Source organism: Pseudonaja textilis, chromosome 2 (assembly GCF_049901715.1).
Source record: "Pseudonaja textilis isolate UNSWEBS1 chromosome 2, rPseTex1.2, whole genome shotgun sequence".
NCBI lineage: Eukaryota > Metazoa > Chordata > Lepidosauria > Squamata > Elapidae > Pseudonaja > Pseudonaja textilis.
The window spans coordinates 21343203-21367196 of record NC_141991.1 but is presented as its reverse complement, the minus strand read 5'-3'; the positions used below and the strand labels follow the sequence as shown (position 1 = coordinate 21367196).

The window sequence follows — 23994 nt, the reverse complement described above, 5'->3', positions numbered from 1 at the left end:
AGACGTATAGAGAGTAGTGTTTGAATAATACACACAGCACACAGATACACTGTACAGTAAATGTAGAGTTTTACTGTCAATAAAGGTTTGAGCAAAGTTCAAAATAGGCAGTCCAAAGTCATTCACAGGTAAGATCAGTCAGTTTTTAGTCCAGGGTTAATTCAATAACAAAGTCCAAAAACAGTTCAGTAACAGACTTACATTAAATCCAGTAATATCAGTCAATTAGAAGAAATGGAGGAACGACAATACTTTCCAACAGAAGGAAAAAGAGACTGAGACATACTCTCTTCTGAGATTAAGACTAAACAACCCAGGTTTCTGGCTCCATCTTATGGCCGCTTGAATAGCCACACCCAACTACAGTTTTTGCATTTTCTTAAAGATATAGTACTAAAATGTTTATCCTGGTTTATATATTTCTAACCCAAATACCTGTTAGGTGACTTATATTCCTAACACCTCTTTTGCAAAAAGGGAAAATCTCTCAGGCCTCTACTTCCTCTGCTCCCAATATTTCAACACCCACAAGCACTAATATCTGGTTCCCTAAATCTCCCCCAGAACTGAACTCAGAGAAAAATTCACAGACCAGCACTGATTTGAAAGGACTGAGCTGTTCTAGGGAAGCAAAGGCTAGAATTCTATTTTCCCTTGTAGCTTGATATGAACTTATTCCTTGTACACTTGTAGACAAGACAGGAAACACAATCAGATGAGTTAATATTTTATAAGGCTACATTAATAGAATCTTGCACGTCTGAAAGAACAAATCTCCTGCTTGAGAACCTGGACAGGGGGTATCCTTCTGAGTTTCTTTCTTCTCCCATTATGAAGTGGTGGGCTATGCTGTCTCTTATCTGACTGTGCCCCTTTCCCCTCTGTTTTCCAAGGTCATTCCCGCATACTCTTACATCTAAGTCACTGTTCCAGCCAGTTTAAGAAAGGCACTTATTTATTTATTTATTTATTTATTATTTTTTTATTTGTCAATTGCTTACAAGATAATGGGTATAAGTAAAAACATAGTTATGAATACATGGATACATATAAGAAAAATAAAAAATATATAAAAAACCAATAGGACAGGGATGGTAGGCACGTTGGTGCGCTTATGCACGCCCCCTACAGACCTCTTAGGAAAGGGGTGAGGTCAGTAGTAGACAGTCTAAGGTTAAAGTTTTTGGGGTTTGAGGAAAAAAACCACAGAGTCAGGTAGAGTATTCCAGACATTGACCACTCTGTTGCTGAAGTCATATTTCCTGCAATCAAGTTTGGTGCGATTAACCTTGAGTTTGTATCTATTGTTTGCTCTTGTGTTGTTATGGTTGAAACTGAAGTTTTCATTGACAGGTAGGACATTACAATATATAATTTTATATACTATTCTTAGATCGGACCGAAGGCGGTGTAGTTCTAGGTTGTATAGGTCTAGAGTTTCAAGTCTGGTGGCATAAGCAATTATTCTGCAATGAGTAGAGGAGTGGAGAACTCTTCTTGTGAAATATTTCTGGACTTTCTCAACTGTGTTAATATCAGATATGTAATGTGGGTTCCAGACTGATGAGCTGTATTCGAGTATTGGTCTAGCAAATGTTTTGTATGCTCTAGTTAGTAGTGTGATATTACCAGAGAAAAAGCTATGTAACCATAGTATTGCTGAGTTCTTCAACCTTTCCTCTAGTTCCCAGGTTCCAATGCTGGGTTGTTCCAAATGAAGCGCATAAAGCACTTGCAACCAATGTCTCAGTGCAATCATTCCATCCTTCCCTGCTTGGTGGATTGTTTTGAGATGAAGGGAAAAAGGGATGGTTGAAGAAATAGGAAGACATCTATTACTGTCATGGAGAGTAGGAAGGAGTGGCTGCATTCCAGAGGGCAAAAAGACAGCCAAGTTTAAATAGTTTGGTTGGGACAAAGAGAATTAAGAAGGTTCCTCCCTAGCCATTCTCATAATAGTATGTATAGTGATGCAAATAGTTGCCTTTGTTGGGCAAGATTTCTGTCTGTAGGTGAGGAACAATAAAGGAAACTTATCTGAAATAATTTTGTGTGTCTTCCTTGGTTCTTGGGCCTGACAGTTACTGGCAGAAAACCAGTTACTGGTTTTCTGCTAGTAACTGAGTGAGACAGAACGATTGCATAATAAAAAGGTCTATCTGGGAAGCATCTTTGATGTGTGCTTCTCATGAATGGTTTGTCTGCTGACTAGGTGAACTGAAAATTACTCTGTGGAGAGCAGAGCTTATGACCATGGTGGAACAAAGAGTCAGCAAATGGACCAGCTTCTCAGAATTCCTCCTTAGACAAAGAGAATATTAGAGATTGCTCACAAATCTCCAGAAGAGTAGCTCCTCAGAGACTGTATGAGTTAATAGCTCTAGGAGCTGAATTAGTGCCTTTCTTTTCCTAACCCTTTCAAAAGGACTCTGGATTTACCTATTTCTTTCTTAATAATGTCTGAGAATGGCTTATTAACAGGTGAGGATACATATAAATATATATTTTTAAATGAATGAATTATTTTCAGAAAAGCATGTTTCCTCACACCAAGTGAGTTGCTTTCAATCTTTGGCAAAAGAAGTTTTATGAAAGTTTAAGGACTTTAAAAAAAATCTTAGTTTGGAAAAAACAGTGGAAAGATGATTAGAATGTTCATTTTGGAAAGTTTAAAACAGATTAAGGGGCCAGTTGTTTTGAAATAAGAGTTTAAAATTAATGGCAAGAATTCTTCCTGTGGGAAAATTCTGTTGATTAAAAAAACAACAACGTATGGCGGTATTTTGAAGGTTGGATGTTAGAGAGAACTGGAAAGAAGCAAAGATTATAAATAAAAGAGAAAAGACCCACTAATTCTAAATGGAGTAATGTAACTTTGGAAGAATTCAAGGATATCTGGGGACAACGCAGTTCAATAATTATTTTTAATATTGTCTGCTATCATAAAACTTGATTCAAAAGGGATTATAGAAGAGGAACTGGTTTTACTGGATAAGACAGAGACTGAGGCTGACTCCAATGTGGATTTTAAAATGACAAGTTACTATAATGATATGGAAAACAATGTCATACTGAATTTACAAATAAAATGAGCTGGTGACTTTATAATTAAAAGGGATATGCAAATAACACATCACAAAAATTGACTCATAACTATTTTGGATTTACAAACAAGAAGCATTAAAGTTTTGAAGGATGATGAAAAATCAAGTTCTGGGACACTATTTAAAGAGATTACAGATGATTATTAAAAATAAAGGAAAAAATGCAAATTTTAATTTATTTGATTGAGGTTAAAATATATACAGTATGTTATTGTTTCTAGTAACTCTTAATAAACATTTTTGCTGACAAATTAAAAGGGTTTAAAGGTTTTTTATAGACACAAGTTGAAATGCAGGAAGACTTTTCATTCTATTTTCAGTACTAACAGAAAAAGTGCTAAACAATGAAATTGTTTCTACTTGTCATGATGAAAGGAGAATTCATTTCTTTATATCTATCTTCTTTTTTCTTTACTGTGTATATGTTTCTTGCTTTTAAATATTTTTCTTGAACTTTTTTCCTTTTTCCCCTTTACATTTTTCTTAGTTCTAAACTTTAATAAAAACTTTTTTAAAAAAATAATAATGAATGATTTAGCAGCCAACCTGAGTACTTCTCAGTGAGCCATGGTGGTGCAGGACCATCGTGTGGCAGTGGTTAGAATGCAGTATTGCAGGCTAATTCTGCCAACTGCCAAGAGTTTGATCCTGATTGGACAGTCAAGGTTGACTCAGCTTTCCATCTTTCTGAGGTCGGTAAAATGAGGACCCAGATTGTTGGGGGCCATAGGCTGACTCTGTAAACCGCTTAGAGAGGGCTGTAAAGCACTGTTGAAGCGGTATATAAGTCTAAGTATTAGTGCTATTGCTTCTCCAAACTGATGGCTCCCAGAAGTATTAGGGTCCCAGAATTCTCTAGCTAGCATGAAGATTACTAAATTGAGGCTGGTAAATTTAATAGAATCTCTCTAAGGGCAGGAGAGCAGACACCGCTGTCTACTAAGGAAATCCATACGCTCTTGTAACAGGAAAATAGGAGGGGGTTGTACACTCCTGTCCTTTCTCTGTAAGGTTTACAGAGGAACTGGCACCACCACTTCAGGGTTTTGAACTCCAATCTTCTCTTACACCCACATTGGAATGAAAACTATTTTGCAAGCCATAAATACAATTCTGCCAAACTATAAGCCTTCTTCAACAGCAGAATCCACACATACGATTTCCTACGGATTATCAAAAAGTTAATTCAGATCTGGTCATTTTGTTTACTCACCCAGCATCTTGGCAAAGCCAGACTGTTGAGAAATACCCATAGCCCAGATTTTGGACCACGTGATATTTTCCATTGAATGTCTCTCCTTTCTTCACCGGATAGTAGCCGTCTGCAAAAAGGTAGAAGTGGGAACCACTACGTTACTAGAGGTAGTTTTTGACTTGGAATCATTCACTGAGTGACCCTTCAAAGTTACAGTACTGAAAAATGTGACTTACAACCAATGCAGCATCCCCACTGTCGCCTGATCAAAATTTGGTTGCTCAGCATCAGAGGTGGGCTGCTGGGGGTTCACAGGGGTTCAGGAGAGCCCCTAGCTAAGATTCTGTGCAATTCAGAGAACCCCCAAATCCCACTCCTGGCTGGCCCTGCCCACCCCGCCCCACCCACGAGTCACCACAAGGCCCGTTTTGGATGCAGGTAAGTGCAGGGTACATGCAGAGGCTCGGGGAGGGTGAAAAACAGGCCTCCCAGAAGTTTGGGAAGGCCGGAAATGGGCCTGTTTCTGGCTTCCAGAAAGCCTTTGGAGCCTGGGGAGGCCGTTTTCACCCTCCCAGAGGTTTCAGCAAAGCCTCCAGAGCCCAGGGAGGGCAAAAACGCCCTCCCCCCCCACTGTGGTGCAGGAGGCTGAGTAGACCACGCCCACCATAGCCATGCCCGCTCAGCAATCGGGCAAAGAACCTTAGCTAAAATTTTTGAAGCCCACTCCTGAGTGTATTTACAATAGTTATACAGTATCCTGGGATCATGCCAAGCAAAGTCAAGCCGGATTTATTTAAAGGCAGCATGATTCATTTAACAACTTCATGACTCACTTAACCACCTTGCTTAAGAATGGAAACTCGGGGCTCAAGTCTGGTTGTAAGTGGAGGATCACTTGTGAGAGACATCCAAAGGCTGGCTGCTTAGTTTTGCAAGGATGTATACTTCAGAATATAACAAGAAGCCCCTTCTCCAATGAGATTAATGTGAAGATAATTTAAGAAGATTCTCAAATGCACGGTGAACTTGCTAATCTTGTTTATCTTGTCTCTCTAAGGTTGTGTGTGTATGGCACACTGAATCACAACCACATTTTTGCCTATGTGGGGAATCTGCTGTTGAATCTTTAAGCCATGTATTTATTATTATTAGTAGTAGTAGTATTAGTATTATTATTATTATTAATTATTATTAAATTAGTACATTGTTATTAGTAGTAGTACACAGCAAATGAGATAACTATGCCGGGTTTCGTATCACAAATCACTTCCCAAGTGTTTAGGACTGTGTGATGTATCAACGGATTATGCAAGCAGATCCCAGGAAGGTGGCCTTCTGCAGCTGACCAACGGTGATTTTGTCAGCGCCAATTGTTTTTAAGTGCTTGCCTAGGTCTTTAGACACAGCACCCAGTGTGCCGAGTACCACTGGAACCACCTGCACTGGTTTATGCCAGAGTCTCTGCAGTTTGATTTTCAAGTCCTGATATCTGGTGATTTTTTCAAGTTTGTTTCCTGTCGATTTTGCTGTCACCAGGTATGGCAATGTCGACAAGCCACACTTTTTTCTTCTCCACAATTGTGATATCTGGGGTGTTGTGTTCCAAAACTTTGTCAGTCTGTATTCGTAAGTCCCACAGTAGATTTGCTATTATTATTATTATTATTATTATTATTATTATTATTATTATTATTGTTGTTGTTGTTGTTGTTGTTGTTGTTGTTGTTGTTGTTGTTGTTATGTGGTGATTATAGGAACGTGAGGACTAGAGGTATTGTATCATATTTTTGCCTAGTACATGTTCCCTGTAGTTGTTTTATGGTTCAATGCAAGCTAGAGCTTTGGCTTGAGTAAGTCATTGCTCATGTAATCATGGATAAATGTGTTGTGTTATCACAGATTATAGAAATCGTGTTAATAATTTTATTATGTTTCTGGGGAGGGGGGGAGGGAAGAAAACTTGCAGTAGAGACTGTTTACTTAGCCAAGGTTTTGTTGAATTAGCCATAACTACAACCACACAATGTCAAGCCATTTGGTGGTTTGCAAACCCACATTAATGTGGCTCAGACAGTATATTGAATCCAAATCAAATAAGCCACAAGGTGAAGCTTCTGAGTAGGAAAGCAAAAATAAACCCCAGCTTGGAGGTGCCAGCTACAGCAGGCATTCCCCAGCCTTATCCTGTTGTCATTTGTGCTGGATGAGACTCTTGGCAAGTGTTCTGGTAGAGGCTTTAATGTCTGTAATACAGGTACTCCTCAACTTACAACAGTTCTCTTAGTGACTGTTCATAGTTACAACAGCACTGAAAAAAGTGACTTATGGCCATTTTTCACACTTAACAACCATTGCAGCATCCCTGTGGTCATGTGATTTACATTTGGATGCTTGATAACTGACTCACATTTATGACGGTTGCAGTGTCCCAGGGTCGAGAAAGTAGGGCAAAACTCCCTTAAACAAATTTCTCACTTAGCGACCTAAATCTTGGGCTCAGTTGTGGCTGCAAGTTGAAGAGTACCTGTACATTAAACACTTTTATACCACTTTAAAAATATTAAAATCATCATCACCAGCAGTATATGGATCGTCCTTGGCTTACAGCCACAACTGACCCCAACATTTCCATTGTTAAGCATTGTTAGATGAGTTTTACCCCATTTTATGACCCTTTTTTTGGCCAGAGCTGTTAAGCGAATTGCTGCAATTGTTAAGTGATTAAACAAATCCGGCTTCCCCCATTAACTCGGCTTCTCAGAAGCCGGCTGGGAAGGTTACAGATGGGGATCACATGATCACTTGTCAAGCCTCTGAATTTGGATCACTTGATCACGTGAGAACGCTTCAACGGTTTTCACATGGGAAAACTGGTCATAAGTCACTTTTTTCAGGGCTGTTGTAACTTCAACCGGTCACTAATTGAATGGTCATAAGTGCAGGGCTACCCATATTCTGTATCATCCACCTCATCTGAACCCCTCTGCCCACCTGGTTACCAGGAAGAAATCTACCTTTGACCACAAACCTACTGGTTAACTTGGGACAGAGTTAGTTTGATGTAGTAGTTAAAGCACGGAGCTAAAAGTCAGGACACTGCGATTTCTCATCCAACCTTAGGAACAAAATGATCTTAAACTAGTCATGTTTCTCGGCCCTAGGAAGGAAGGAAGGGCAAATCATTTCCAAAAACCTTGTCAAGAAAACTGCAGGGACTAGTCCAGGCAGTCACCAGGTGTCAAATTTTTTTTGTCTCTATCTCTATTTATCTCTGTCTGTCTCTATGATTCTGTCTTTCTGACTCTCTCTTCCTCTCCTTACCTACCTATTTTTGAGACATCGCATTTAGAAATAACGTGGTGGTTTTGATTATGGCAGCACGATGGCTCAGCAGCTAAGATGCTGGGCTTGTCAGCTGGAAAGCTGGCAGCCCAGTTTTGAGCTCTGAGCAGAGTTGGTATTCAGCAGGTTCTGACCAGTTCTGGAGAACCAGTAGTGGATATTTTGAGTAGTTCAGAGAACCGGCAATACCACCTCTGACTGGTCCCGCTCCCATCTATACTCTGCCTCCCGAGTCCCAGCTGATTGGCTGGGTCTTCTTTTGTTGCCCTGCACAGGAGAATGGAGCTGGAAAGCAGGTTAGTGGGGTGGGGAGGGAATGGAGACTTTGCAGTAACCTTCCCCTGGAGTGGGGTGGAAATGGAGATTTTAAGTATATCCTTCCCCTGCCACGCCCACCAAGCCACACCCACAGAACCGGTAGTAAAAAAAATTTGAATCCCACCGCTGGCTCTGAGTGCTGCGTGACGGTGCAAGTTCCCATTACTTGGCCCAGCTCCTGTCCATTTAGCAACACAGATGTCCAACTCGCAGAGTCACATTGCCGTCACGTGATGTATCGTGATAGCTTCCCCCTTTGTGGAGCTGGGGTGGGGGTGTGGCCTGCGCATGATGCATCCGGCCCGCAGGCCGCCAGTTTGACACCCCGATAGCATTTCGAAAGCAGGCAAATGTGAGGAGCGAAATAGGTGCTATTTTGGTGGGAAGGTAACAGCACTCCAAGACCTCATGCTGGCCACATGACCACTGAACCGTCTTTGGACAGCTCTCGCTCATGGCCTCGAAATGGAGATGAACACTGCCCCCTATAGTCAGCAATGGCTAGCAGCATAAAACCCACAGGGACTCCTTTCCTTCCTGATGTAGCCACAACCCTGCCATCTACCCCAAGGGCTGATGCAAGGCTAAGCAGGACCTGCTTGCAACTTACCTCCACCAGAGGTCAAGGAGGGTTCCTCCATGGCACGGGTGACACCCTTCAAAGGGGAAGACTTCCTGGATCTGTTTAGGCTGAGGCGGTTTTACATCTAAGAGCAGAAGGAATTCAACCCGGTCAGTTGTAGGTTTGTCATTTACCAGGAGGAATAAAAAACACGCATACACAATTACACATCCCTGCAACTCCCAGCCTCCTATAGAAAGCATAGCTCCACATGTAGGTGAATAGATGCAAAGGATTACCAGGGGTGATTAATTCTAGGTTTTATGGCTGTGCACAACTCCAGAGCCTCTTTTATTGCAGCCTCCCTAGATTTTTGTCTAAACAGAATGAAAAAAAAAAGGGAAGTAGGGTTTTCTGTCATGTCGAGGAGAGAAATACTGTGGTGCAAAGCCTAAAATAACTTGAATTTTATCCCAAAAGATACAGTGGCACACTATTTCTGCCATATTGTCAAGGGAGTCCCCAGGAGTCAAATTCAAAATAAATATTAGACTTTTGAGCGGCAATGAAGTATGGTGGTTAAGGGGCTGGACTGATACCAGAAAGTTCCCCATTCGAGCCCATCCCCACCATTGGAAGCCTACCAGGTGTCCCTCTGCCTCATAGGATGACTGCAGGTCCCCCTGCAGAAGAGTCAGTTCAAACTTAGCCTGTTGGATGTTTCTGTTCCCAGGTTCATTTCTCCATCAGGAATAAAATTGTCCCGGCAAAGGGCAACTCAAGAATGAGAGAGCCACAGGAAGTTGGACTCAAAGGTCTGAGTGATTCTATTATCTTAATGGTGTCTGTGACACTCAAGATACTCATAGATTGATAGAAGTGGATGAGGGCTTCCTACAACCAATCGGACTAGAGGTCCAAGGGACCTTGGAGGTCTTCTAGTCCAACCCCCTGTTCAAGCAGGAGACCCTCTAGCATTTCAGAGAAGTGCCTGTCCAGCTTCTTCTTAAAAACCTCCAGCGATGAAGCACCCACAACTTCTGGAGGCAAGCTGTTCCACTGGTTAATGGTCCTCACTGTTTGGAAGTTTCTCCTCAGTTCCAGGTTGGTTCTCTCCTTGAATACTGGAATACTGCTATCATGTCACCTCTAATCCTTCTTTTCTCTAGATGACTTATTCTTCTTCTTCTTCTTCTTCTTCTTCTTCTTCTTCTTCTTCTTCTTCTTCTTCTTCTTCTTCTTCCTCCTCTTCCTCTTTCTTTGTCTTCCTCCTCCTCCTCCTTCTTCTTCCTCTTCTTCTTTCTTTTCTTCTTCTTCTTCCTCTTCTTCTTTGTCTTCCTCCTCCTCCTCCTCCTCCTCCTCCTCCTCTCTTCTTCCTCCTCCCCCCTCCTTCTTCTTCCTCTTCTTCTTCCTCTTCTTCCTCCTCCTCTTCCTCTTCTTTGTCTTCTTCCTCCTCCTCCTCCTCCTCCTCCTCCTCCTCCTCCTCTTCTTCTTCCTCCTCCCCCTCCTTCTTCTTCCTCTTCTTCTTCCTCTTCTTCCTCCTCCTCTTCCTCTTCTTTGTCTTCTTCCTCCTCCTCCTCCTCCTCCTCCTCCTCCTCTTCTTCTTCTTCTATCTTTCTTCCTCCTCCTCTTCCTCTTCTTTGTCTTCTTCCTCCTCCTCCTCCTCCTCTCTTCTTCCTCCTCTTCTTTCTTCTTCTTCTTCTTCTTCTTCTTCTTCTTCTTCTTCTTCTTCTTCTTCTTCTTCTTCTTCTTCTTCTTCTTCTTCTTCTTCTTCTTCCTCCTCCTCCTCCTCCTCCTCCTCCTCCTCCTCCTCCTCCTCCTCCTCCTCCTCCTCCTCCTCCTCCTCCTCCTCCTCTTCCCACAGTTGCAGGGGCCGCTTTTCTGATCTTTTCTCTAGACTCGCCATACCCAATTCCTGCTACCATTCTTCATATGTTTTAGTCTCCAGGCCTTCAAACATCTTAGTTGCTCTTTTTCTAAAACCTCAACATCTTTTTTTGTAAAGTGATGACCAAACTGGATGTCGTATTCCAGGTGTAGACTGTTCTCCATTTATCACAGAATGATGGAATTGAGAAGGGGCCACTAGCCTCCTGTAGCCTACCCTCCAGCACAAAGACATACAAATATACGGACACAATTCAATTTGTAATGCAATGCAATGCAATTGGCAATCGTGAGTTATAGTTTCTCATTCTCTTTCTACCATTTTTTCACTGTTTTTGTCCATTAGACTACTTCTATCGCTTTGAATTCTGGAACAGACCTGCTGGGGAGGTCACAGCAGGAGTTAGGATTTCAAGGATTCGCATGCAAATGATAGCAGGCAAGTCTAGCCGTCACTGCTCCTTGTGCAGCAGGGACCTGGGCCAGTCTATTTTACATAACAAAGATCTACCTCTTTCAGGCAGACCCATAATAGGAATTGCCCAAAGCCCTTTCATTACATCATCACCCAACAAGAATCAATCAAGCCTGGGACTCAAAAGACAACCTATAAAGTTGTGCCTGCATGGCCCCATGGGAGTCTGACAACCAATCAGAATACAAGCTCAAATTCAAAGCCCAACAGAGGGCATAAAACCAAAGGGCTCTCAGCATCTCTTCCCTTCTTCGCTCAGGAGCTCCAAGCCATGTGGTCCTATCCACCATTAAACCATCTTTCCAAACAGCCTCCATGTTTCCAGTCTCTTTTTCCCCACTTGGAACTGAACCCAGAAGGATCTTTCTTCCAACAGAGCATTGGAGGAGGAGGAGGAGGCTCTGATACTTCCAAACGTCCATTAAATACAAATTTGTTATGTCTCCTCTTGGAGATTCAAACGAACAAACACAAAGCAGCCGCTTTCACAATCAAATCAAACTGAAGGAAAATAACAAGATAACGACTGGCAGAAACTGTTAGAACTCCTTCAAAATTCAAACAAACAGAGATCTCTTTGCAGTAACGTCCTCATTCAAAGTAGTCATTTTGTTTCTGGCAAAAGGCACCAGCTCAGCTGTGTCCTTTATACCCATTAAGGCAACGTGCTAATTAACTGGCTTGCCCTTCAGATTAACGCTTCCTGGTTCTGACGCTAATCCACGATCTAACAGTCATCAGATTCAAAACTCCTAACAGGACCGATCCTTCCAATCACAACACTATCCCCACCGCAGGGCCCTTCCCCGAGTCTGATGATTAACTTGACGATGTTTCATTGACAACCCCACTCTGTCTCCCACAGCCAATGGAGGCGTCGCTGCTCCAATTGTCTCAGGTGGTCTACATTGGAGACTTGGAAAAGAAATACCATTCTGCGACCAAGCCACCAACGGATTGTGCAATCGCAACCAGGACATTCCGAGCACCAAAGGGAGATGAAGGTTCGAGGTGATATAAAACTTATCGCCTCCTCATGATCCCCAATGATCATACGCACTGGCTGGGTGGCGAAACGAATGGGCCCAGACTTGAGCTCATGCCCATCCACGGTTTCCACCTTAATGGGTGGATGTACAGCAACCAATGGGATCCCATAGTGCGTAGCAAAAAGCTCGGTCCATAAAGCTGGTTGTAGCCCCTGAGTCCACCAACGCAACAGCAGGAATTTCCTCCTTCTGTGACTGTAGAAAATTGAGTGTCCAAAAGTAAATGCCGAGGAGAGCCAGGATTTACTTCAGCAATTTGAGGTGAGGATGTGAAATGTGTCCGACCTAGGGTTTCCTTGAGGTCAGGTCTACCCTGTTTTCCTGACAAGCCAAGAGTGGTTTCAGGTACGGATCTGCGGGTCCCTCTCCATTTGCAGGAATTAACAAAATGTCCCAGACCCCCACAATAAAGGCACAAGCCTTCCTGGAACCTTCTCGAGCTTTCGCACCGTTAAGTGAGGGCAGAGTGCGCCTAACTCCATCGGCTCTCAACATTAACCGTGGGTTGGAAAACTCTCGGTGGCGTGGGTTGTGCACGAGAAAACGAAGATGGTTCCATACCGAGCCGTTTGCGTCCCACGTTGCTATGTAAACGAGCTTCAATTCAAGCACTGAACTATCAATGCATCCAAAGTTAAAGCCCTCTCTGCATGGACCAGCTCATCTTTGATGGCATCAGACAAGCCTTCCTGGAATGCAGCCATATGAGCCGGTTCGTTCCAGTTGGAGTCCAAACACAACAACGAAATTCTGCAACGTAATCCTGCAGAGGCGTTTCCCCTGATTTATGTCCCATAACCGTCTGTCCACAGTTTGTATCTTAATTGGGTTCTCAAACATCACTCTCATTTGTTGAAGAAAACCCTGAAATCATTCAACAACGGGCTATCTTGAACTAACAAGGAGTAGCCCAATTAGCAGCCTGCCCAGATAAAAGGCTAAGAATGAATCCTGTCTTGGCCCGATCATTTGGAAAGTTTTCAGGCCTCAAGGACATAAATAATTGACACTGCCCCAGAAATGCCGGAAACATGTCCATTTGTCCTGAAAATTTCTCCGGCATGGATACTGGGCTTTTCCTCACAGGAGGGGCAGGGGAACAGCAGCAGGGCTTGGTAAGCTGGAAACATAATTCAGCAATTGTGTTACCTGATTCTGAAGCGTCACATTGCTTTGCAGTAGCTGATTAATTTGTTGTTGCTGCTGCTCTACCAAACGCTGCAGTTGATTTAAATCCATCTTGCTTGAAAGATGGTTTGTTTAGGCCAGAAACAATAATGTTATGTCTCCTCTTGGAGATTCAAACGAACAAACACAAAGCAGCCGTTTCACAATCAAATCAAACTGAAGGAAAATAACAAGATAACGACTAGCAGAAACTTTTAGAACTCCCCTTCAAAATTCAAACAAACAGAGATCTCTTTGCAGTAACGTCCTCATTCAAAGTAGTCATTTTGTTTCTGGCAAAAGGCACCAGCTCAGCTGTGTCCTTTTATACCCATTAAGGCAACGTGCTAATTAACTGGCTTGCCCTTCAGATTAACGTTTCCTGGTTCTGACGTCAATCCACGATCTAACAGTCATCAGATTCAAAACTCCTAACAGGACCGATCCTTCCAATCACAACACAAATTTACATTATTTCATGTATCATATTTCCATGACAATAATATTTGTCAGTGGTTTCATTATCATAATATTGTGGTGCTGTGTATGTTTTTATTTCTGTAATCTACTGAAGGTCATAAGATTTTAAACAGGTCATCCATATGTATATATTGTTCTGCATTTAATTAAGAAAACGCATTTTTTTAAAAAAAATCAAGGACTTGGTTTTTTAAATTGATTTTTTACTGCATATGTGTCACTTGGACTAGAGAATCAATTAAAAAAAACCCAAACCCTTGATTTTTGTTTTAAAAAATGGGTTTTATTAATTGAATACAAAACAAACCCCCCGCCCCCAAAATCACCTTAGCTTTAATATGAAATGGAAACAGTATGAATAAAAACGTTGTCTCTTGAATATCAAATCTTCCATAGCTATTTGCTGAACTGTAAAAAGTAAAGCCAGACTTCAATTACTCATTGATCAATATTATTGATCAGTTATTATTGATAAATTTATTGGATAAACAAATGCAATAAATAAATAAATAAAGATTACGAACATTTGAGTGCCTATCATTCATTCTAACCCTGATTACTTCTCCCAATATTTGCCATTAACAAGCATGCTAGTGGGTGAGTGGACTTCCCAATAAAAAACATATGTTGGGCTGGCATTTGTCTGACAAGGTGGCTGACTTTTCCCCCTCTACAGTGGAACCTCTGGTCACGACCGTAATTCTTCCGTAACTTCGGTTGCAACCCGATTTTGTTGTGACCGGAAGCAAGACTCACTGCGCATGCACCTACAAAAAAAAAATGGCGCAGAAGGGGAAATCGGCGCGGAAAGGCCGTGTTTGAGCACCACCCAATTTTTGAATCGTGATCCGACTCGAAAATGTTGTGGATTTTTTGGTCAGAACCCGATCTGGTCGTGGTCAGAAGTGTTTGTGACCAGAGGTTCCACTCTATGCTAAATCAATCCATGTAATTAGTTAGCAAAATCAAGAGGTTTGACACCTAAACAAACAGGGTGTTTTTCCAAAAACCAAGCCAGCTGTAACCCAGGAGCTTCTGAACTTCTCCGTGATCCATTTTTGTCTTCCTAAGACTGGGAACAGGTCCTGGAGCCGGACCAGATCATCTTTCACTAAAATCCAGCAAATGCATGAAACTTACGTCTTCTGCAGTGTCAGGATGGTAGCCCAGATGCACCCTTTAAGCAGACTGAGGGGACACACCACTTCCTGATCTGCCAGGCTTTGGAGCTTTGGGGAATATCATCCAAGAAGCTTTTGCCTGCTTCTCTTTTTAGTCTCTGGAAAGAGGCTCAGCTGGAGAGAGAGAGAAAGTGGGAGGGAGGGTCGTCCCAAATCCCCTGGTATAGTGGGAGGGAGAGTTTGGATTGGACTGCGCTCAAAGTCTGCAGATCCACGGCTCAACTCCAATGCAACTCGGGGCCAGGACAGCTGGGAAGTTCTCGTTTTATCATTCCTTTTCATTGCTCTGCACCTGTTGCCACAGCTTCCTGCTTTGCTCTCTAATATTTTCCTGGCTCTGTTGCTGCCTTGCTGCCAAAGCAAAATCTGGAATCTCTCGGGTGGGTATTTATAGGTCAGCATTTACAGATAGCCAGGAGAGAAATGCAAACTTTTACACTGTACAGTTGGCTGACTCTCACCCTAGAGCTATTTTTTCCTGTATGTCCATGAGAGGAGAAAGGCATACTAACTGAGCCCATATGCAGAGGCCTTGCTGCCTAATGCGCACCTATCCTTCTCTGGGAAATTGTGGTTGGGCTGGTAGGTTTAAGACCCTCCTCCCTGCCAGTTATTTTTTTTTAAATAAATTTTTTATTTTATTTTTAAAACCAACAAATCCATTATCCATTAAACAGTGCGTCATCTGGGTACAAATATCTTGTGCAATAACAGTTGAGGTTTCCAGACATAATCATTACATTAGTATTAATTCTCTACGCTTAACTTTATTGATATGCATACAGTGGTGGGCTGCCGGATGGTCAGCGAGGTTCGGGTGAACCTCTAGCTGTGATCTCTGGCTGGGCCCACCCACCTGCCCTTGTGCTGTGCTTTCCCTAAATCACTAACTTTTCCCCAGCCGAGGCTGCCCAGGTAAGTCCCGCACCACCCTGCTATACTCACCAGAGCTGCCTAAATTCATTAGCTGCCTGTTTGAAACTGCGTTGCAGCCCCAAAGCGGTGCGAGCAAGCAAAAGGAAGGTGCATGCGTGCACTCAAACCAGCAAACCCCTTGTCAGCGAAAGTGTAGCCCACCTCTGTATACATAATACTGTATATCTCATTATTATAACAATCTTCATCATAGTTTATTTAATTCTCTTAACATATTTTCTATATTTCACTAATCTTTTGTATCTAACTTTCATACTTATTCTCTAGCCATGGATAGAGAATGATTCCCATATCATCTAATATTCAGTTTGTTCCTTCTCTTTAACTACAAGTGTTAACCTATTCATTTCTGCCCATTCTAATGTTTTCCTGATCACATTCTCTTCAGTAGGAATCTCTTCACTTTTCCAGTTTTGTGCAAATAATGTGCCAGTTAAAAACATCAGTTATTCATTGTAAGGGCAGGAGATTGTCTCTTTAAAGTGATTTTAAAAAATAAATTGATTTACTCATATCCTGCTTTTATTGTCATAAAGAATAGTTCAAGGTGGTGAACATACCGACGCACCTTCCTCCTCCTCAACTTACAACTACAAGGGAGCCCAACATTTGCATTGCTAGGTGCCACGGTCATGAAGAGAATCGGTCTTCCTCACTGACTTTGCGCTGCAGCCGTCATAAGTATGAGTCAGTTGTCAAGGGTCTGAATTTCGATCATGCGGCCACAGAGATGCTGCAATGGTGGTAAGTTTGAAAAATGGTCAAAAGTCACTTTTTTATTGCCACTGTAACTTCGAACAGTCACTAAGCAAACTATTGTAAATCGAGGACTACTACTATTTTCTTCACAACAACAACCCTGTGAGGTGAGAGAGAATGACTGGGCCAAAGTCACCCAGCTGGCTTAGTTTTTATGGCAGGACTAGAACTCGCAGTCTCCCACTTTCTAGCCTGATGCCTTAACCACTGGATCAACCTGGAAATCATTCTTCTTGTGAGCATTTTCAGTGATGTAGATTTCACATCATGTTTACCAATAATGTGGCTTGTGCTTTGTTGGCTTAGTCTATTGTGTGTAAACAATGACTTCTAGTTTATTTGATAAGTCCTGGTTTTACTTAAGTTAATTATTTAGCATGTGTGAATCTTCTTTCTCTCTCCCCCTCTCTCTTCCTCCCCTCCTCCTCCCCCCTCCTTCTGTAGGTTATTTCTATGATTGGCATATGTCAAAAGTCCCCTACCAAGTTCCTGGAAAAGCTATCTTTGGTGACCTTTTGATTCATAATACAAATCTCTTTAAAAAAAATCTACAAACAAAGTAGCCAAAGGAACAAAATATTCAAAACAGCCACCTTTTAAAAAAAATCAACCCTTTCAAATTATGTTTTCAAAAAAACCTTACAGCACTCAAGAAACCCAGTACAGTACGACAATGGTATTTTGGCTGAACAGGCCATGGCATCTCCCTAAGGCAGAAGGGGATGAAATCTTGCTTCAAAGACAGATTTGTCCAGCATAGCCTAATCTGTCTGATCTAATCCAAAAAGTGTCCACCAGATTTTGATGATAAAACATTTGCTTGTATAGCTTTAATCCCCAAGCGTTGGGGAGTTGCAAGAAATTTCTCCATTTTAGTAAGACATCCCTTTCCCTGGGGTTTTGTGGGAACTCTGTCCACTACACAAGTGTATGGTGCTAAATGCTTGCATCACAAATAAATAGTGCCCTGCTGGATCGGACTCCTGGCCCATTTCATCCAGCAGGCTGTTCTTAGAGTAGCCAACCAGCTGCACTAAGAAGCCCATTAGCCTGCTGGCAGGTGGCCTCCAAAAGGGCATCATATATCATCCTCATGACTAATAATAACCATGTATTCCCAGGACTTCCATCAAGTGATCCAACCCATTTTTTGCTAACCATCCAAAGTGGTAACTAGCCCTGTAGTGAATTCCAAAGCTTAATTGCATGTTGTATTAAAAAATATGTTTCTCCTGAGTCTTCCTGGATTCATTTTGACTGGGTGACTTTTGATGCCGGTGTTGCTGGTTATTTGTAATTACGCTCAGTCAAAATGTAGGTGGCTTAGTTTTGGCTTAATGTATTTGTGGCTTGTAGGGAAACTGAACCAGTTTATGATTTGTTTTAGCAAATCATGGTTAAATAAACCACATTTTAAAGCACTTGCATAGCAGATCACTTATAGATGCTAAGAATACAGAAGAAAATATGTAAAAGGATTCAGAACTGTCCAAGAACCACCTGTCTTTCTGTCAGCCTGTCTGTCAGCAGGATAATACTATAAAAAAACTAAACAGAACAGAGTTAGATTTGGTATGAAGAGAGAAGCTGACAAAATAAAGGTCGAGTTTGAAAACGATCCTGATCTGAGAAAAAAAATATCTCCCATTTCATGCCAATTATGACAACTTGGGCTGTGACTTGAAATATTGGACAGTGAGATGGGCAGCATATAACTTTATTAAATTAAGAAATAATTGCCAACTTCTCCACTCCTCAAGCCCCCTTCCTGTACGAGGTGGCTGGGTTTCCACAACATGCTAGACTAGCCAAATGGGGTCAGGCAATTCTGGTTGAGTGTGGAATTGAAGTCAGTGGATTGCAGATGTCAGGGCAGTAGCAAACAGATCTTATTTTTCAAAATGTTTTTGGGGAGGAACAATCATCTGGACATGCACAAAGTTTCAGGTGCTCATTTTGTTCTATCTGGTTAATACTATTATTTTCTAAATCAAAATGGTAATGTTTCCTCAGCAATACCTAGACCTTTAAAATAAATAAAAATAAATTACAACTGACTTTGATTCTTGTAGTTACTTCCAGACAGCTGAACCCTGGATATATAATTATAGTTGAATCTTGGCAATTGGACCAAACTTTGTTAATCTGAAGTGTTTTGTTGTTTATCCAAGCAATGAGTCAGAGCAAAATCAGGCAGAATCAGAGAGTTGTTGGAAAGTACCAACTCTTGCCACACCAACTTCAGGGATCATTTCTCCCTTGAATGGCTTGCGCGATGTCAATGAAGACTCAATCATCCAGGCCAAAGGTATCTAAAAGTTGAATCATGGCAACTGGAGCAAATTTTTTAAATCGTTGTTCGTTTTGTTTTTGAGTAGAAACTCCTGAAATTGGTGGGGCAAACGTTGGTACATTCCAATGACTCTGACTCTGTCTAATTTTTTCTGTGACTGATGAAGTTGCATGGATGAGCAACGAAAAGTTTCAGATTAACAAAGTTTGGTCCAGTTGCCACGATTCAACCTTTAGATCAGAGGTGGTATTCAGCAGGTTCTGACCAGTTGCGGAGAACCGGTAGTGGAAATATTGAGTAGTTTGGAGGACCGGCAAATACCGCCTCTGACTGGCCCCCAGCCCCCATCTCCCGAGTCCCAGCTGATCGTGGGTCTTCTTTTGTTGCCCTGTACAGGAGAACGGAGCCGGAAAGCAGGTTAGTGGGGTGGGGAGGGAATGGGGATTTTGCAGTATCCTTCCCCTGCCACACCCACCAAGCCACGCCCACAGAACTGGTAGTAAAAATTGTTGAATCCCACCACTGCTTTAGATACTTTTGGCCTGGATGACTAAGTCTTCACTGACATACTGTGCCCTGGTTATTTGTCAGAGCGGCCTCTGAACATCTGCATAGCATAGCTCAAAAAAAACAACAACCCAGAATTAACAGAGTCGAACAGGGCCATGGATGTCTTCTAGTCCAACTCCCTGCTCCAGCAGGAGAAACCCTCTATCACTCTGTTCCACTCGGCTTTAGTTATTCGCTCATTTTTCTCCAAGAGCACCTCGTATGGATCTCCCTTCATTAAATTTATCCTAACAACGACCCTTTCAGGTGGCCTGAAAGGATGACTGGGCCTAAGTCAGTGGTGGGATTCGATTGTTTTTACTACTGGTTCTGTGGGCGTGGCTTGGTGGGCATGGCAGGGGAAGGATACTGTAAAATTTCCAGTCAGAGGTGGTATTTGCTGGTTCTCCAAACTACTCAAAATTTCTGCTACCGGTTCTCCAGAACTGGTCAGAACCTGCTGAATAGCACCTCTGGCCTAAGGCCTCTAATGCAGAGGTCTCCAACCTTGGCAACTTGAAGCCTAGTGGACTTCAACTCCCAGAATTCCCCAGCCAGGAAAGTGGCTGGGGAATTCTGGGAGTTGAAGTCCACCAGGCTTAAAGTTGCCATGATTGGAGATCCCTTTTCTAATGAATTCCCATAGACGAGAGCAGACTTGAAGCTGGATCTCCGTTATTCTAATCCAGAGGTTTCCAAACTTGGCAACTTGAAGACTTGTGGACTTCAACTCCCAGAATTCCCCAACCAGGAAAGTTGGGGATCCTTGTTCTAATCTAACCCAGTCCCGGAACTACGATACCATAACGATACAGTCTGGCTGTCTTACATGAAAGGTCGTTTGGTTAGGAGGGCAAAAACCCGCGGAGCCGCTACGTGGTGGGGAAAAAAAGGGAACACAGAAGCTCTGGGCTGCCACCTCGCGACCATCTGGTTTTGGCAGCCTAAAATGTGGCAGCCGCGTGACGCGAACTGTTGCTGAACCGGGAGCTGATGCTCCAGTCAGAACAGACCTGGAAGGGACCTTGGAGGTCTTCTAGTCCAGCCCCCACCCCTGCTCCAGCAGGAAACCTTATACATTTCAGACAAGCGGCTGTCCAGTCTCTTCTTAAAAACCTCCTGTGATGGAGCTTGTGGTGGCAAGCTGTTCCGCTGGTTAATTGTTCCGTCTGAACAAAACCGAATTTCATTTGCACCACGGCGCCCGTCATGGCGCATATTTTGGACGAGGCAGAAAATTCCGCAAGCTTTCTTCCCCCCAACCCCTCCACCGTGCTGTTGATCAATCCCCTTGTCAGGCGAACGATTTGCTTGCTTCCCATGGAGAGTCAGTCACGCATCTCTCCCGCTTTGCCTGATGCTGGGATCTCCTTCTCGAGGGTTGAGGAGATCCGGCAGATCTCAAGCGGGGGCGGCCGGGCGCCCGCGTCGACTAAACCCAGGCCATGAGGAAGATCACTCAGCTGCCCTGTGGGAAAGGTTCCTTCGGCGGGAAAAGCGCCCTTGCCAGAACGGTGTCTCAGTTGCCGCCCCCCCACCCCTGCTCTCCATATCCCTGCCTGTCAGTCTAAACTAGCTAGATTCTCCCGCCATATTTGTCCAACACCGGGCTCCCCTCCCAATCCAGGAAGCGAGTCTAAGCGCGCAACTTCACCAGAAAGCCCCAAAGAAGGAGTCAAAGCACCTGAAGGCAGGGCAAGAAACAATGGATGGAAACGAATGAAGGAGAGAAGCAATCTGGAACTGAGGGAAAATTAACCACTGGAACAGCTTGCCTTCAGAAGTTATAGGGGTTTCATCATTGGAGGTTTTAAAGAAAAGACAGGACAGACACTTGTCTGAAATGGTATGGGGTCTCCTGCTTGAGCAGAGGGCTGGACTAGAAGATCTCCAAGGTCCCTTCCAGCTCTATTCTGATTTAGATTCTCTCCGAGATGCGGCCGTGGGCGCCTGTCGTCCCATGTCTGCTCCCTGGGACTCCTGCGGGTTGACTTGGCTTCCTCTCGCCCGTTTGCAAAGAGCTTCGACAGCCCGGGTCACTGTCTTTCAAGCGCTAGTACGAAAAAGGAACCGCTTCATGGTCGGACGGAAAATGCTTTCCCCCCCCCTCCCCACACGCAGGTTTTAACGCAATGGATTAGGTCGGGCCGCTTCGTAAAGCAGCGCCCCGGCCCTGTGGGCTTCATTATTCTTGTAGTCAGCAATTTATAATGGAGGCGGGAAGATACGATGCTTGGTAACATCTCCTCGAAGCAAGCTTGGGTTGCTAGGGTTACACAGGATCTGAGCGACAAAAATCCAAACTGCCCCTATATGGCAGCAAAGGGGAAGGGAAATTGTAATGGCACTGAGCAGTTTTGCAATCCAGATGTGGAAACGTTCAGATTAGAACAAATGGAATTTGAGTGGAATAATCTGAAAAACTTACACTGAAGCTTACTAATGATGTTCCTATTTGACCTAAATAATAATAATAATAATGGTAATGATAACAAAAATAAAACTTATATGCAGTCTGGCAGTAAAAATATGAATCTGACTGTGTCCTACCATTTAAAGCAATAGAAAATGTATTTACTCCATTAATGTATTGAGACTTTTAAATATATTAAGATGGATGGACTTTAGTTCTCATCAGTGAGCAGTGACATGTTTGATTGCACTTTAAACAGCCACAGATGGGGTTGAGCAATGCCCAATATTTTTTGCATCCGTCAGCATTTCAAACTGCTATAGAAAGGAGCCAAAACCCCAAATAATTTGGTTTCCTTACAATGTAATATAGATAATAGATAATTCTCCCATTCTGTGAATAGCTTCCGCCTTTTAGGATCAACCAAGTGCTAGCCTGTGTTCCTTTACTGATGCACTTGGTAGAACAACCATGAGGGCCCTGGAAAAGATATTAAAATGCTGTGATGTGTCTATACCTACGAAAATCAGGATCATGCAAGCTGTGAGAGTCTATGGAAGCAAAAGTTGGACTTTGAAGAAAGATGGGGAAAATATTGATGCTTTTGAACTTTGGTGGCGGTGAAGACTAAGAGTACTGTGAACAGCCAAAAAAAGCCAATAGATCATGAAACAAATTAAGCCAAATTACTGGATACATAAATAATTGGCTTAATTTATCCTATTTTGCACACATGATGTGAAGCTGTAGCTCTCCAGAAAAGGCTCAAATGCTGGGAAAGGTGGAAGTAAAAAGAGAAGAAAAGGACAATGGCAGAAGGAGGATAGACTCAGTTACAGTGATGATGAATGTAAATGTGGCAGACTTGAAAAATGAGTTAGGAATAAATCACCATGCTATATGATTGCTAAGAGTTGATATCAACTTGATGGCACACAATCAAAAATCAACTATTTAACACTTTCCCACATCTGTCCCCTTAAAAAGTACAACTTTATAAATAATTACTTGGCTATAACCAAGGATTTTAGGACTCGGCTAAAGTTCTGGGACACTAAACTGTAAGACAATGGTTTAGATAATCAAAATCATGGAGCTCACCTATAATTGGCCCATTCTGTGTTTCAGTATGATGTGTGAACTGAATCACTGCCTCTTTATCATTTCTTGTTGAGCAATAAAATATTGTATTGTTTGATTTTTCTTGGAAAGGCTTGATTTCAGATTATCAATATCCTGCTTTAAACGTGATATCCACGATTGTTTCAAACCATGGTGGCACTTAGGTTCATATACTATTTTAAGTCTTGTTTTATTAGACAAATCACAGCAATTGCTTTACAAATGTCATAAACGGCAGTCAGCAAATTACAATATCTCATTCATACATTCTATAAACTACATTAAAACTTAGTGCAAGTGAGCTGATGCTCTTCCCTGTTACCTGCTAATTTTATGGATGTCTTCTGCAAAAAAGAAAGCAAAAATAAATCCAGTAAAAAAACCAATCACTGATTTTTTTTTCTTCACATTCCCCCTTGGAAGATCTGATGCATCCTGAAGGAAGCCAATTAACAAGGAGGAAGAGCCACATTTCTGTGTTGTATATTAAAGTTTATTGAATTACCATGTAAGAATTTTTGCTCTGTAATAAAAGTAATCTGGAATCTAAGCTGATTATTTACAGACAAAACTTCTCATTTCATGATAAAACCCCCTACTTTGCTCAGAGCAGTATCTACAATAACATTATGCTATGGAACAACAACAATCGTAAGAAAACCAGGCTGGGTTGTCCATCAAGCTTTTCAGATTAATAATGACCTAATCCTCCAATCAGTTAAGAGAGCAGATTTTTAGGGGTGGGTAGGAAGGAGCTGAACCAGAATACAAAAGAAAAAGAAAAAAAAGTGGCGAGGGGGAATGGAAAAGCAGATTATTGGCTCAGGATGCAAAAAAAGGCCAAAATAGAAGCAGTGTTAACACCTTTGCAATTCTCCCCAAATTTAGGATTTGGGAGCCCTTTCTTCAGTAACCACGGCCATTTTCTTTCTCTCAATTATAGCCTCCATGGTTGGAAGCCCTTCCTGCAATGCACAGGTAGCCCCCGACCACAACTCAGCCAGTGATGGGCTGCTGGTGGTTTGGACCGGTTCTAGCCAACCGGTAGTTCCAACCATCAGCTGGCCACACCCACCCGGCCCCGCCCTATCCTGTCCTATATTTCCTTTCTGGCTCACAAAACTGGTTGTTAAACCGGTTGCAGCCCACCACTGAACTAAGC

At 42.5% G+C, this 23994-nt stretch overlaps 1 protein-coding gene across 1 annotated transcript in view; it reads right to left on the bottom strand.

Moving 5' to 3' along the window:
• The window catches only part of LOC113447649 (SRSF protein kinase 3-like), a 31578-nt gene extending 16588 nt beyond the window's left edge, over window positions 1-14990 (bottom strand). The window contains exons 1-3 of the mRNA XM_087923448.1: window positions 14720-14990; window positions 8570-8666; window positions 4318-4426 (exon numbers count right to left, since the gene is read on the bottom strand). Of these exons, the coding sequence (XP_087779574.1) occupies window positions 4318-4426; window positions 8570-8600 (140 nt within the window). The 5' untranslated portion in view covers window positions 8601-8666; window positions 14720-14990. The remainder of the gene's footprint in view (window positions 1-4317; window positions 4427-8569; window positions 8667-14719) is intronic.
• Window positions 14991-23994: the final 9004 nt, after the last annotated feature.